Source organism: Dermochelys coriacea, chromosome 6 (assembly GCF_009764565.3).
Source record: "Dermochelys coriacea isolate rDerCor1 chromosome 6, rDerCor1.pri.v4, whole genome shotgun sequence".
In the NCBI taxonomy this organism is placed as follows: Eukaryota; Metazoa; Chordata; order Testudines; family Dermochelyidae; genus Dermochelys; species Dermochelys coriacea.
In genome coordinates, this window is record NC_050073.1 from 72,812,998 (window position 1) to 72,827,758 (window position 14,761).

General features: G+C 39.5%; 1 protein-coding gene across 9 annotated transcripts in view; it reads right to left on the minus strand.

Annotated features, from left to right (window-relative positions):
- Nucleotides 1-14,761, minus strand: part of CDIN1 (CDAN1 interacting nuclease 1) — a 176,098-nt gene that overhangs the window by 21,708 nt on the left and 139,629 nt on the right. For 3 of the 9 annotated variants that reach the window (XM_043515717.1, XM_043515713.1, XM_043515714.1), the window contains one exon: nt 145-305. The exons of the other annotated variants lie outside the window; for them this stretch is intronic. In XM_043515717.1, the coding sequence (XP_043371652.1) occupies nt 161-305 (145 nt within the window). In that variant the 3' untranslated portion in view covers nt 145-160. Of the gene's footprint in view, nt 1-144; nt 306-14,761 lie in introns of those variants that run through there. 9 annotated transcript variants of the gene reach the window in all.

The following is a 14,761-nucleotide window of genomic DNA, read 5'->3' on the forward strand; positions in this document are numbered from 1 at the left end:
CAATAGTCAGTGTTATTTTCTGAGATGCTTTGATATCAGAGGATCTTTTATCTTCGACCATTTATTTCAACTAAAATTTTCCTTCATTGTGAGGCACTATCCTTGAGCATTGTCATTCTTACCTGAGTTTCCAATCTTCCAACTTTGGCCAACTTATCAACTACCTCACTTCTGTACATACCAATGTGTGATGGACTTTACCGAAAAGTCCATTCATTGCCTCGATATCCGAGCCTCCACACCTCCTAATGAACTGCATCAATAAGAGCATTCTGGTTTCTCCAAAAGGAACTGAGGATTGCCACCTGCAAGTCAACAAACACCACAACATCTGTCTCTATTTCTGCTCTGTTTATTTCTTGCACTGCAGTGAGGATAGCTTTCATTTCAGCCATATAATTTGAGAGGATATATCCCAAATAATACACTTTTTTGCACTCATTCCATTGGGCCACTGGATGAAGACACCACAACAATCATTCTTGAATGATATCTCTGATGAACTATCAGTTTACAGGTGAATTTGACTGATACTGTTGGATTGTCTTCTGCATTTTTCCTTAGTGTACCCAAGTCCATGTATTGCGTCTCTCCCTTAAAGGGAGAGACATTTACTAAAGTAAATATGTTTAAGTGGAGGATTAACTGGACCGACAAGCTTCTTCATGCACTCTACCCTCCTGACATCAAATCTTCCTTTTCTTCAGTAGCCTTTACATCTTTCAAAATAAGATGACTGTTTCAGCCTTGTTTTGATTTTCCCATTTCTGAACAGACCTGAGCAGTGATGACATTCAGGTGGGAACAAAGACAATTTCAATACTGAATTAGCGTTTTTTTTCTACGGTTCTTAAGAGGTTGAATATCAGACTTTTGTTCACAAATTGCTGTTGGAGTGAATCTTACTGCTCCAGTTATCAAGAGAACTGTAGATGACTGCTCAATGTTGAATTTGGCAATGTAACTAGGAGCAATATATGACCAAATAGTGGAGGCATATTCAAGTACTGGGCTAACTATCAAGCAGCATGCTGTTGTCAGTGTCAGCTAACACGTGTACCTCAATTGGTGCCAGTGATACTTCTTAAGAGATTCAGTCTCCACTCTGCTTTGACTGCCACCTTATTGACTTGTGGTCCAAACCTTAGTTCTGTGTCCAAGGACACTGCAAGGTATACTGGGTTCCTCTCTGCAGCAATACTTTCTCCATCCAATGTTGATTTTGGACTGTACTTGACCATCTTATGGTTTGTGGTGAAGTAGGTGGACTTTGTTTCTGCTGGATTCAGCTGGAATTTATGTTCATTTGCCCATCTAGTTACAATTTCCAAGTCTTCATTCAGTATTACCTCAATACATCTGTTTCACAATCTGAGATATGAAGCACGGTATCATCTGCACATGTGTATACAGATGATTTCAAGCATCCTGATAATGCAGAGGAGTAGAGTAGAAAAAGAAGAGGAATTAAAACTAAGGTAAGGTAGGCAGCTGACTTAGTATCATACTCAGTACTAGGCAACTCATTATTTTTAATCTAAATGTTTATCATACATTATGATCCAGATGAAAATGAATGATGCTTAGATCTTAAGCCAATTTATTGAGATCAGCAGTTTTATATAAGCCACTAATCAGCATGTTCATTTGTTCTTTGCATCACATCCTGACAGCAAAACAAGAATTGGGACAGCACTAGCAAACAAAAGTGACAGAGTAATACTAATTTGCATTATACCTGATCCTGCATTATATCTGAGATGCAGAACTTGTCTGTAGCAGATTTAAACCATAGGTAATGAGTACTTCTTTGTAGCATACTCCCAAAAATTCAGTAAAGTGATAGAGAAAAAATTGTTTGTAGAATAAAATGAGTCGCAAGATGCTAATCATCTCATCTAAGAATTAAGTCCAAAAGAGAGTACTAGTTCATATAAAGGAATTGTAAAAATTGTACAAGAAAAGGGACTGGATTGCAAATAGCTACCTTTTGATGATTATTCAATATATTTATTACTTATGATTTGGTGATCTCATCTGAATTCCTATTAGACATGTCCACATCACAAAACCATGGCATCTTATTGAAGACTTAGCAAAGAGGTCAAAGACTGAATGGGCATGGGGTCTGAATTTTCCATTCATCCCAACAGATGATCACTCTTTCCACATCAGAGAAGAACAGGAAAGGGAAACTAACTCCCATGCCATAAGTGCTCTGTGGTTAAATAGAATGCAATCAGTACAGTGCTGTCAACCGCAGCACAAAAGCAGACTGAAATTCAGAAATTGCAAAATTTCAACATTGATTTTTGTCCCTGTCACACTGTTTGGAGTGGTTAATGACCATAAGTGCCACCCTCAGGAAAGACTGTCGAAAAGCAGGGCAGATACCTCAATCTGGTGGTATGTTATATAATCAGGAGTTCGCATTTGTTACTGGGTTTGTGAAATCTAAAGCATTATACCAGTCTTATTATGGAGTCACAGGAAGTCCACTTGGGCACTCCAGTCTATCCCATCACCCAGGCAAGCTGGACTTAGTCATAAATGGTTACTTACACCAAAGATCACAACATATTCAGGTTACTCCCTGTCCCAAGAGACCAGTCACTTACATCCCATTTAGACAATGTTGATAGCCAATCCTATAGTAAACTAACTATTTATTAAATAAGAAAAGAAATGAGAGAGTTGTTTTCAGGTTAAGGCAAGCAAACATATACACATAAATAAGTTATAGTCTATGGTTCCAATAGGTGACAGAGATGTAATAATCTGTTAGCACTCAATATCTTTTAGGGCTAACTCAGGTTGACCCTGGGGATCTCTGCTTTTGAGTCCTAGCTTCCAGCCCTAAAAGAGCCCAAACAGCAAAGAGATGAAGAATTTTCATGTCAGCTATCTTTATTTCCTTCCTCCAGAATTCAAGTTCATGGGACAAGCTAAAATACAGGTGAGCTAGTCTGGTTTCCAGCGATGTATTTGTCAGGGTTCAGCTGACTTCTACAGCCTTGGCAAGAGCTGGCACCAGGTCACAGTCCCGAAACATGACAAAAAGTTGAAATGTCAACATTTTCCATAAATGGAAAAAAATGATTTGGAAATACTGAAAATATTGTTTTGATATTTTTGATCATTATGTAACATTTTCAAAATATAAATGTTTTGCTTCAGTTTCCCAAATTGCTTTTCAGCATTAGACTGTCCTTGCCTGTTGTCCTGTAAGAATGGTGGGTCTGGTCTCCATAGTCATGCAACTCCGATGATGCTCCATGAAGAGGAAATGCACTGTGGGAGATGCAGTCCCCTCAGAAGCCCAGTCCTAGCAGAAAATGGAGGTCGGAACAACTCCAATAAAATAATGTGGTTTAATTTTTTTTGGGCGGATTCAAAATTAAACATTTTGGGTCAGTTTAAAGAAAAATATTTCAATACTGGTCAAGCCTACCCAAAACGAATTTTTTCATTTCTATATTCCCAATGGAAAATGGACATTTTTTTGAAAAGTCAAAATCTTTTCCTGTGAAAAATTTCAATTTTGTGGAAACTGCATTTTCTGAAAAATCATTAGACAGAAAATTCCCAACCAGCTCCACCCAGCATCTCTCACCTGCAGGAAATTCACCTATTTTTTTAAGCAAAGAGAATGATAGGTGAAATCAATTTTTCATTGCATTGGCACAAGTGATTCTATCTCCATTACAGTCTGATGTGTTGCCTTTTTTCCTATCAGATTTCCAGCTCTTGTAAACTTTTGTTATTGCATATACTTAGAGGTCTGAATTACCAGTCTATGATTTGTCTTGCCAAATAAAAAAAGGCCACAAGACCCAGTGTTATCAGTTATTTAACTAGATGATCAGAATGGTCCCTTCTGACCTTAGTATCTATGAATCTATGAATCCATTTACTTTTCACAAAGATTATTGTCATTATCAGAGTTCTTCACCTCCAGAAACGCAAGGTCAAGCCAACAAAAAATAAATTTAATGAAAAACAGCAGCAGCACAGTTACAAATAAACAAACAAGCAAACAAAACAACACAAAACAAAACAAAAACCCAAACCAAACCAACAACTTGTAAACTTTGTATCACCATGTAAGTATGAAACATTTGGGCCAGATCCTTGGGTTTGGTGAGGCTATTTTGCACTTCATTGACGGCTACTTTGGCTGAAAGTCCTACATAAAATATCCAAGGCAAATTATCTCAGTATGTGGGTGATTCTCCAGTGGCATGGGGCTAATATAATGACTTATACTATTGCTGAAGCAGACGTGAAAAGGGAGCGTGTGTGTGTGTGACGGGGCTGCTCCTATGTTATCTCAATTCTGGCCTCCATTTTCAATCTCTTGTGGCTCTTACAGGTTAGTGTAAATCGTAACAGCCCTCAGGCAATGATAAGAGAGCATGGGGTGAGCTTTACCTCACGTTTGCACATTGCCCCTGGACTTATTCCTGAGGATCTGACTCTGCATTAAAACCAATTCTGTATTTTCTTTTTACTGACTATGGGACCACAGTGTGTTAAAATTACTTTCGTTTAAGGAAAAAGGGTAGCAATACACATTTAATAATCTCATTCTCCCACAGCAAATTGTGATTAACACAATTCTGTTTTTAATTATACTTCTATGATTGTCACCTGAATTCCATGAGTGCAAATGCTTTCTTTTTAGATTTCGTTTCATCATATTTTCAATTCAATGCAGAAAAGGAAGTTTAAATATTTATTTTGGGGTATTTTGTACTTTTATTAGTTTTGTAAAACAAACAAATTGTACAGCTTACTTTTACTGTATGAGTTGATTCCATATGTGCCAAATCAACATGAGCATGCAGAGCAACTTTTATTACAGAACAAACTAAATTTTGCAAGATATCGCTCCAAGTAAAGAGAAAGTGGCATATTTTATGAATGACTGATTTTAAGAGTAAAAAACAATGAAAGGCACATTTGAAATGGATATTTTTATAATAAATGTATGGCTTAGTAAAAAGGCAAGAGCTAACATTTGTTTCTTATGGTTCTATCTAGTGCGACAGGGTTGGGTCAGATGGCTACAGGAGAGTGATAGAAGGAAGATATATTAGCCCCAGGTTAAGTAGGTCCCTTTTCCCTGGGTAAGGTAACTGGGAAAGTTCTAGAACAATCAGGAACTTTCTGGAAACAATTAAGGCAGACAGGCTGATTAGAACATCTGCAGCCAATCAAGAAGCTGCTAGAATCAATTAAGACAGGCAGGCTAATCAAGGCACCTGGGTTTAAAAAGAAGCTCACTTCAGTTTGTGGTGTGCATCAAAGGAGCTGGGAGCAAGATGCGCAAGAAGCTGAGAGTGAGAAGGCTGAGAAGTACAAGCATTATCAGACATCAGAAGGAAGAATGGTGAGAATAAAGAAGGTGTTGGGAGGAGGCCATGGGGAAGTAGCCCAGAGAGTTGTAGCTGTCATGCAGCTGTTATAGGAGCCACTGTAGACAGCTGCAATCCACAGGGCCCTGGGCTGAAACCCAGAGTAGAGGGCGGGCCAGGGTTCCCCCCATCCCTCCAACTCCCTATTTGATACCGGAGGCATTGACCTGGACTGTGGGTTCCACCAGAGGGGAAGGTCTCTGGCCTGTTCCCCAATCCACTAAATGGATCAGCAGAGACTGCAGGGATTGTTCTTTTTCCTTTTCCCAATGCTGGCCAGTAATGAGGCTAAGTGAGTGAACGGCAGATTTGAGCCACAAAAGTGGCCAAACTGAGGGCTGCCGTGAATCTCTGAGGTAAGCAAATTCACCAATAAGCACAGGACCCACCAAGGCAGAAGAGGAACTTTGTCACACTAGAGAAAACATTAAGTGGTCCTTCTGTATGTAAAACAGGCTCTCTCATCTTTTCAACCTGTTCTATAGCCATTTGGTGGAATGCTCTTGCATGGCCAGAAGGTCTTCTATGGCTCACATGCCATGGAGTTAAGAAAAACAGAGAAAATCACTACAAAACCAAGGAGATCCCTCCCACTGTTGGGTGTTATCACTACTGTTTAAAACCTGGAACTTTGGATTCTCAGCAGAGACCTCTGTTACTTGAGCTAAAGGAGTAACTGATATCCTCTATGTGAACCAGCCTCTAGTAGGTATTTAGCATACTTTTTTAGTTGGTTATACAACTATTTATCAGACAGTAATAGAATGCTGGAGATCAGGAATCCTTGGTAATATTCCTGGCTCAGGAAGGGGAGTATGTTCTTGTAGTTAGAGCAACAGTTACAGACAGGATAGACAAACTCATAGATTTGGTACATCCATTCTTAGATGTATTGTGGCTGACTACATATGATTTAGGTCTCCAAATTAGAGATCTGGAAGTTACTTTGTGCAAACTTTCAATTAGCTTTTTTATTTAATGGGGGAATTATTCTTGGGTGACCAACAGAGTGAGGCCTTGCTCAATAATAGTAAGAATGCTCAAGTGCACAGAAATATAAACAGCAGCCAGTAGAGGTCATCCCAGAACTCATGGTCTTCTGATGCCTAGCTTAGAGCACTTTATCCTAGGCTACAATGTATTTGGATGAGGACACACATACATGACATGGTAGTGCACAGGCAGCCCAGTTCAGCTAATATGTGGAATGCTCTATAAGATTTAGCACCTTTGATGGTCAATGTGTTCTCACCTGAGCTATCTACAAATACTGGTAGCGTGTGGGCTTCATTTCAGATTGTCTCGGCTTGCAGAATATATACACAAATTCTACTCCAGCACACTAGATGTTGCTAAAATGTATATAGTTTAGCGCTACATGCCTTCCCAAATAAAGTACTGCAGTATATTTCTGTCTTCAATAGGTTTTTCTCACCATTTATTACCAACTTTCTTTTTTTTAGTGTGCTGGCATGCCACTCACTAATTCATGCATCCCACTCTATTTCCTGTCAGACTTTGAGTTTTGTCCACATTTTACTACAAAGGAACAAGAGCCTTTATCCAATTCTGCATGGGAGCTAAAAAATGGCTAAGATTATTACCTATCATTTCTATTGCAGTAGGGGCTAGAGCCTTTGATTAAGGCTCCATTGTGCAAGCCACTGTACACAAAGATATGGAAAGATGGTTCCTGCCCCAAATTGTTGCACAACCCTAACAATAAATATGCTACTGAAATAAATATGCAGGGGGAAAATAATATATTCAATGATGGTTTTAGTGGTTGCAAGCAGAAATTTTTTGATATAAGATCTGACAACAGCCCATTATCTTAAAAATAATTTGAAAATATTATCTGATGCCAACAAGAAGTGCTAACAAATGGGTCAAGAGTTATCTGTCCATTTCAATAAATTTCATCAACTCTCTTTTGTAACTGTTATACCACTAGAACAAAATGAAAAACCTTCGGTGGTGCTCTGTTTTATTTTCCTCTTACTGTATAAATTAACTTATACAACCCATTTTTTTCTTTAATTTCCACATATAAGGTGCAAATGATGTAAATTGGAATGGCTGCACTGACATTAGTGAAGCTACTTCTATTTACATTAGCTGAGAATAAATGTCCTAGAATTTAAGCATACTTTTCAGTATATTGAGGCTTGTTCTTCAGAAATATATTGATCATCATCAGGATCTTAGCTATGACATTAGTTTTTGATAAGTATCACTTGACTGACACTAAAAGAAAGTTGTTTGTTTTTATGTCATACTTAATAATACACATTTTGCAAAGTACTCCATGATATTCAAATTAGTGTTTAGTCAAATTTATACTGGGAGTGATGATTTAAAATTCTGATATTCTCTGAAAGAGTAGATCAATTTGATTTCAGAAAACCAACACTACTCTGTGACACAACTCATGCAACCAGATCTCTGTTTTAAAATCCTCTGGCTGTAACTTAAAGGGTAAATCAACCAACTGTGCAAATTGAGACTTGGTATTACAAAATGCAAATTCCCATTCTGCTGTTTCTCTTCTGGATTAATGAAGTACATTGCATCCTGTATTCACAGATTCCAAGGACAGAAGGACCACTTGTGATTATACAGTCTGATCTTCCATATAACCTAGGCCATAGAACTTTCCAAAAATAATTCCGATATCATTTATTTTAGAAAAATATCCACTCTTGATTTACAAATTGTCAGCAATGGAGAATCTACCACGACCCCTGGTAAATTGTTTTAGTGGTTAATTACTCTCTCTGTTAAAAATGTATGCCTCCTTTCCAACCTGAATTTGTCTAGCTTCAACTTTCAGTCATTGGATAATGTTATATCTTTCCCTGCTAGACTGAAGAGCCCATTATTAAATATTTGTTTCCAGTGTAGGTACTTACAGACTAATCAAGAGCCTGGGGACCTGATTAAATATGCATAGACTACCTTGGTTGAAAGGCAGGTAACAATTATCTAAAGGGGTTGTTGCTTGCCAGACCTAGTTTTATTGAAACACAGCCACAAGAAACCTCTATTTGTGGCATGAATCTCTCTATTGATGTCCTAATATTTGAACATCGACAAGTAACTATCCAGATGTTTTTAAAATAGGATGCAGACATAGGTCAAGAATTTTACTATTCAATTTCCAAATTTCTGACTCTTTTAGGTATTTGGCCTTTTTTCTTTGTCCATTCTTTGAAATCCATAGCTCTCCTTTTATACTAAGAGTGATGATGAGCAGTAATCTCCATACTCGATTTTTTATTTCCTTTTAAATAGATGACACAGCAAAGACTATTGTAGCTCCCAAAGGCACTCTTCACTTCTGGCTACGAGCATTATGCTGACAAGTGATGCTTATCAGTATTCTAAGCATTGGCAGATGAGATGTTAGCCATGTCCCCTACATTCACCTGCTGTTCTAAGTCAATCTTCCAAGTACTAGTGCCTAGTAAGTGACTACATATATTTTCCCACTCCACAAGAGCTGCTGCTCAAAGGTCCCCTCCCTAACTTGTACCTTAGCCTGAGTTATTGGTGCCTATGAACTGGGGAAATCTGTCTGAAACTAGGGCCTGGTCTATGCTACCAAGTTAGGTCGAAGTAAGCTGCCTTATGTCAACCTAATGCATGTGTCTACACTTAAATTTGTCTCCCACTGATGTAAGTGCCCTGTTACAGCAACACAGTAACACCACCTCCCCAACTGGCACTCAGTCGGTTCATCTATGTACTGAGGTTGATGCAATGCAGGTGTAAACAATGAGTCACTTATGTCAACCCTAACAGTCCTTCAGGCAATCTCCCTCAATTCCTGACACGGACTGCTGTGGTTACAATTGTGAACTCCAATGACCGGGATGATGTAGACTGGAAGAGTCCACCTTCCTTTAAAGCCCACTGACCAGTAGCAATCTGGTGTTGTAAATTTCCTCAGTGCATTTGCCACTTCCTTCTTCTCTGTCAGTGCAGTTCTCGTTTTGGTGTCCCTGCACTGGAGCAAGCTTGGTACATAGATCCAGCAGTGTGGACTTGCGCATTCGAAAGTTCTGCAGACATCAATCATAAACCCAAACCTGAATTACGATGTAATCCCACCAGTCAATGCTCATTTCTCAGGCCCAGAAGTGGCACTCCACCTCTACAGCTGCTTTGTGAACACCACCAATAACCTTGAATTGGTTTTCACTATGTCCCCCATGTCCTCCAAGAAATAGTCATTTTTACTGCTGATTTGGCTCTTCTTACAGCTCTGCATATACTGGTGGATCATGTGTCCTGTGCATGCAACACTTATGACAATAATGCAGAGCTGTGTAAACTCCACGCTTCTGTCAGAAATGGCAGACAGCAAGGAGGGCCAGGCGAGTTCATGGAATTTTTTAAAAAGGTGCAAAAGTTATGGGATATAAATGACATTATGGTATAGACACAGTTGGATGCTGGGAAGTTGACCCCTTGCCCTCAGTAACCCCTACGCAACTCACTTCTGCCCCACCACACATTGCCAAAGTTTTCCAAAAGGCAGTGCGCTGGACTGTGGTGGGTTGCACACTGGGATACTTACTTATGGTCCACAGACAAAAGAACTCCTGGTGAGTACGTGCAGTGCCGACACAAGGAGCCAAGTATGCACACGAACAAGCGATATACTAACTCCAGACACTTTATGCCGACATAACTTGTATCAACTGAAGTTTGTGATGGAGAGATGGCCTAGATCAGTGCTACTCAAAAGTGGTGGTCCAGGGACCGGTGCCGGTCCATGAACCATCGGCTGCTGGTCTGCATGCACATTGGAAAAAAAAATTGCCGGTCCCCCACATCATATAGCTTGAGAAGCACTGGCCTAGACGACAGACTACCGCAATGAAAGATGGCACACGTTAAGCCAAGGGACAGCTTTTCTAATAGGCACAGACTGTATGTCATGCTGGTCTGAGGACTGGCTAACAAGAGCCACAAGGAAAGACCCTGCACTGGGGACAATGTTAGCTACTGCTCTCATTTCATGGCAACTCCCAGTGACAGAAGGGAGAAAGAAGAGGTCATGGGCAGACCATTACTTTCCTTTAATGTAGAATCTATTGTTCCCTTCACATATCTGCTCTTCATTTTGTTCAGCCTTTGTCCTTAAGATGGATTCATAAGCAGCTCAAGAAGACCTTCCTTCGGGGCTGTGCTTCCTCTTTTCTTTTGTTGGCGGCAGCTTAGATATGCTCCCTATCACCTGGCCCTATTCTACTGCTACTGTTCCCTTACTCTCCAGTTTGCAACTATCTGTTAGGTGCATAATTTGCTGCTGTTATCCAAGTTTCAGCCATTTGTAGAACTCCCAGTAAGTTGGTTCAGGGCTACCAGTGACCATACTCTGTAGTCACCTGGGTCCCCCCTCATTGGTGATGAGCTGGAGGACTTTGATACAGGCTTCTTTACTTTGGAATGGTGGAGAAAAGCTACCCTTAAACAATCGTATTAAATGAGCATATTGATATAATAGGCATCACAGAAACTTGGTGGAATGAGGATAATCAATGGAATACAGTAATACCAGGGTACAAACTATATCGGAAGGACAGAACAGGTCATGTGGGAGGGTGGGGGAATGGCACTATATGTGAAAGAAAGCATAGAATCAAGTGAAGTAAAAATCAAACTGTACCATAGAATCTCTATGGATAGAAAATCCATGCTCTAATAATAAGAATTTAGCGGTAGGGATATATTACGGACCACCTAACCAGGATGGTGATAGTGACTGTGAAATGCTCAGGTAGATTAGAGAGACTATTAAAATAAAAAACTCAACAATAATAAAGGGGGATTTCAATTATCCCTATATTGACGAGGTACATGTCACCTTAGGACGGGACGCAGAGATAAAGTTTCTTAACACCTTAAATGACTGCTTCTTGGAGCAGCTGGTTCTGGAAGCCACCAGAGGAGAGGCAATTCCTGATTTGGTCCTAAGTGGAGCACAGGATCTCATCCCAGATCTCATCTCATAGCTGGACCGCTTGGTAATAGTGACCATAATATAATTAAATTTACTATCCCTATGGCAGGAAAAACATCACAGCGGCCCAACGCTGTAGGATTTAATTTCAGAAAGGGGAACTACATAAAAATGAGGAGGTTAGTTAAAACAAAAATGAAAGGGTACAATGCCAAAAGTGAAATCTCTGCAAGCTGCGTGGAAACTTTGTAAAGATACCATAATAGAGGATCAACTTAAATGTATACCCCAAATTAAAAAACATAGTAAGAGAACCAAAAAAGAGCCACCATGGCTAAACAACAAAGTAAAAGAAGCATTGAGAGGCAAAAAAGCATGCTTTAAAAAGTGGAAGTTAAAGCCTAGTGAGGAAAATAGAAAGGAGCATAAACACTGGCAAATGAAGTATAAAAATACAATTAGGAAGTCCAAAAAAGGATCTGAGGAACAGTTAGCCAAAGACTCAAAAAGTAATAGCAATTTTTTTTTTAAGTACATCAGAAGCAGGAAGCCTGTTAAACAACCAGTGGGGCCACTGGTCGATCGAGGTGCTAAAGGAGCACTCAAGCACAATAAGGCCATTGCGGAGAAACTAAATTAATTCTTTGCATTGGTCTTCATGACTAAGGATGTGAGGGAGATTCCCAAACTTGAGCTGTTCTTTTTAGGTGACAAATCTGAGGAACTGTCCCAGATCTCAATTATTATTAGAGGAGGTTTTGGAACAAATTGATAATTTAAACAGCAAATAATCACCGGGACCAGATGGTATTCACTCAGGAGTTCTGAAGGAATGTTAAATGTCAAATGTTAAACTGCAGAACTACTAACTATAATCCGTAACCTACCATTTAAATAATCTTCTGTACCAGATGACTGGAGGATAGCTAATGTGATGCCAATTTTTAAAAAGGGCTCCAGAGGTGATCCCGGCAATTACAGGCCTGTAAGCCTGACTTCAGTATTGGGCAAACTGGTTGAAACTATAATAAAGAACAATATTGTCAGACATATAGATGAACATAATTTGTTGAGGAAAAGTCAACATGGTTTTAGTAAAGGGAAATCATGCCTCACCAATCTACTAGAATTCTTTGAAGAGGTCAACAAGCATGTGGACCAAGGGGATCCAGTGGATATAGTGTACTTAGATTTTCAGAAAGCCTTTGACAAGGTCCCTCACCAAAGGCTCTTACGCAAAGTAAGCTGCCATGGGATAAGAAGGAAGGTGCTCTCATAGACTGGTTAAAAGATAGGAAACAAAGTACAGGTATAAATGATCAGTTTTCAGAATGGAGTGAGGTAAATAGTGCTGTCCCTCAAGGGTCTGTTCTAGGACCAGTCCTATTCAACATATTCATAAATGATCTGGAAAAAGGGGTAAACAGTGAGGTGGCAAAATTTACAGATGATACAAAATTACTAAAGATAGTTAAGACCCAGGCAGACTGAGAGAGTTACAAAAGGATCTCTCAAAACTGGGTGACTGGGCAACAAAATGGCAGATGAAATTTAATGTTGATAAATGCAAAGTAATGCACATTGGAAAGCATAATCCCAACTATACATATAAAATGATGGGGTCTAAATTAGCTGTTACCACTCAAGAAAGATCTTGGAGTCATTGTGGACAGTTCTCTGAAAACATCCACTCAATGTGCAGCAGCAGTCAAAAAAAGCAAACAGAATTCTGGGAATCATTAAGAAAGGGATAGATAATAGGACAGAAAATATCATGTTGCCGCTATATAAATCCATGCCCACATCTTGAATACTATGTGCAGATGTGGTCACCCCATTGCAAAAAAGATATATTGGAATTGGAAAAGGTTCAGAAAAAGGCAACAAAAATGATTAGGGGTATGGAACGGCTTCCATATGAGGAGAGATTGATAAGACTGGGACTTTTCAGCTTGGAAAAGAGATGGCTAAGGGGAGATATGATTGACGTCTATAAAATCATGACTGGTGCAGAGAAAGTAGATAAGGAAGTGTTGTTTACTACTTCTCATAACACAAGAACTAGGGGTCACCAAATGAAATTAATAGGCAGCAGGTTTAAAACAAATAAAAGCAAGAATTTCTTCATACAACGTACAGTCAACCTGTGGAACTCATTTCCAGAGGATGTTGTGAAGGCTAAGACCATAACAGGGTTCCAAAAGGAACCAGTTAAAGTCATGGAAGATAGGTCCATCAATGGCCATTAGCCAGGATGGGCAGGAATGTGTCCCCAGCCTCCGTTTGCCAGAAGCTGGGAATAAGTGACATGATGGATCACTTGAGGATTACCAGTTCTGTTCATTTCCTCTGGGGCAGGTGGCCCTGGCCACTGTCAGAAGACAGGATACTGGGCTAGATGGACCTTGGGTCTGACCCAGTAGGGCCATTCTTATGTTCTCATGTAATATTCCAGATGTTGCTGCTGGAGCAGCCCAACTATTTTTCCCTAGACACGGCCCCTACACTTTGTGGCCTTCCTGCCCTGTAGCAAGATGAAGAGCTCAGGCTTTCAACATGTGTAAGCAGGAACATTCTAAGACTCTACTGATAACCGTTCACATATACCCTCTGTGCAATGCCAGCCTTTGCAACTAAGAGTCAGAATCTATTACTCACAGGTCAGTTAGTGAGCACCATAATTGCTGACTGAGCCCAGGAAGTGGGAAGAGGAGCCCAACACCAGCCTGCTAGAGGAGGAATAGTGCTCTCTGCACAGGCAGGGATGACTTTTCACTGTATAGTGCTTATACTGTGTACTTTAGGAATGAATGAGAGTTAAATATCTAAAACTAAATTAGAAGTGAAATAATATGTGTTTTCTTTGGAAAACTCCAGTTTCTAGATATTTCCCACTGAACAATTTAAGATTGTTCTTGAACTACCTATAAAATGCATCTACTGATTTTAAATCCAGGGCAAGAGACTAACAAAATTCCCAAAGACAAATGAAACACATTTAAAAAAGTAAAATATTTACTATAGCTATCTAGGCATCAAAATTAGCCAACCCCCCCGCCCCCAGTCATAAAGTGTGAATTTTGCTTAGCTGTGTAAACCTACTAGTCGGCAAAACTGGAAAAAACTGTGTTATACTTCATTGGTACTGAACCAACACTTTAGTACAACAGTCACCATTTAAAAAAAGTAAGGATACATCAAAACTATTGACTTAAAAGGTTAAGTGTTAGTCTTTTTGTAGCTGATAAATGTAGAGCTAATGTAATCAGTGGTTGTAAGAGGTAATGCCATCAGCTGACTGCCCTGACCTGGGCTTCTAGTTTTCACAAGAGTAAGATTTAAGAAAGATGTCAATTCTAGGTCTTTTGACCTA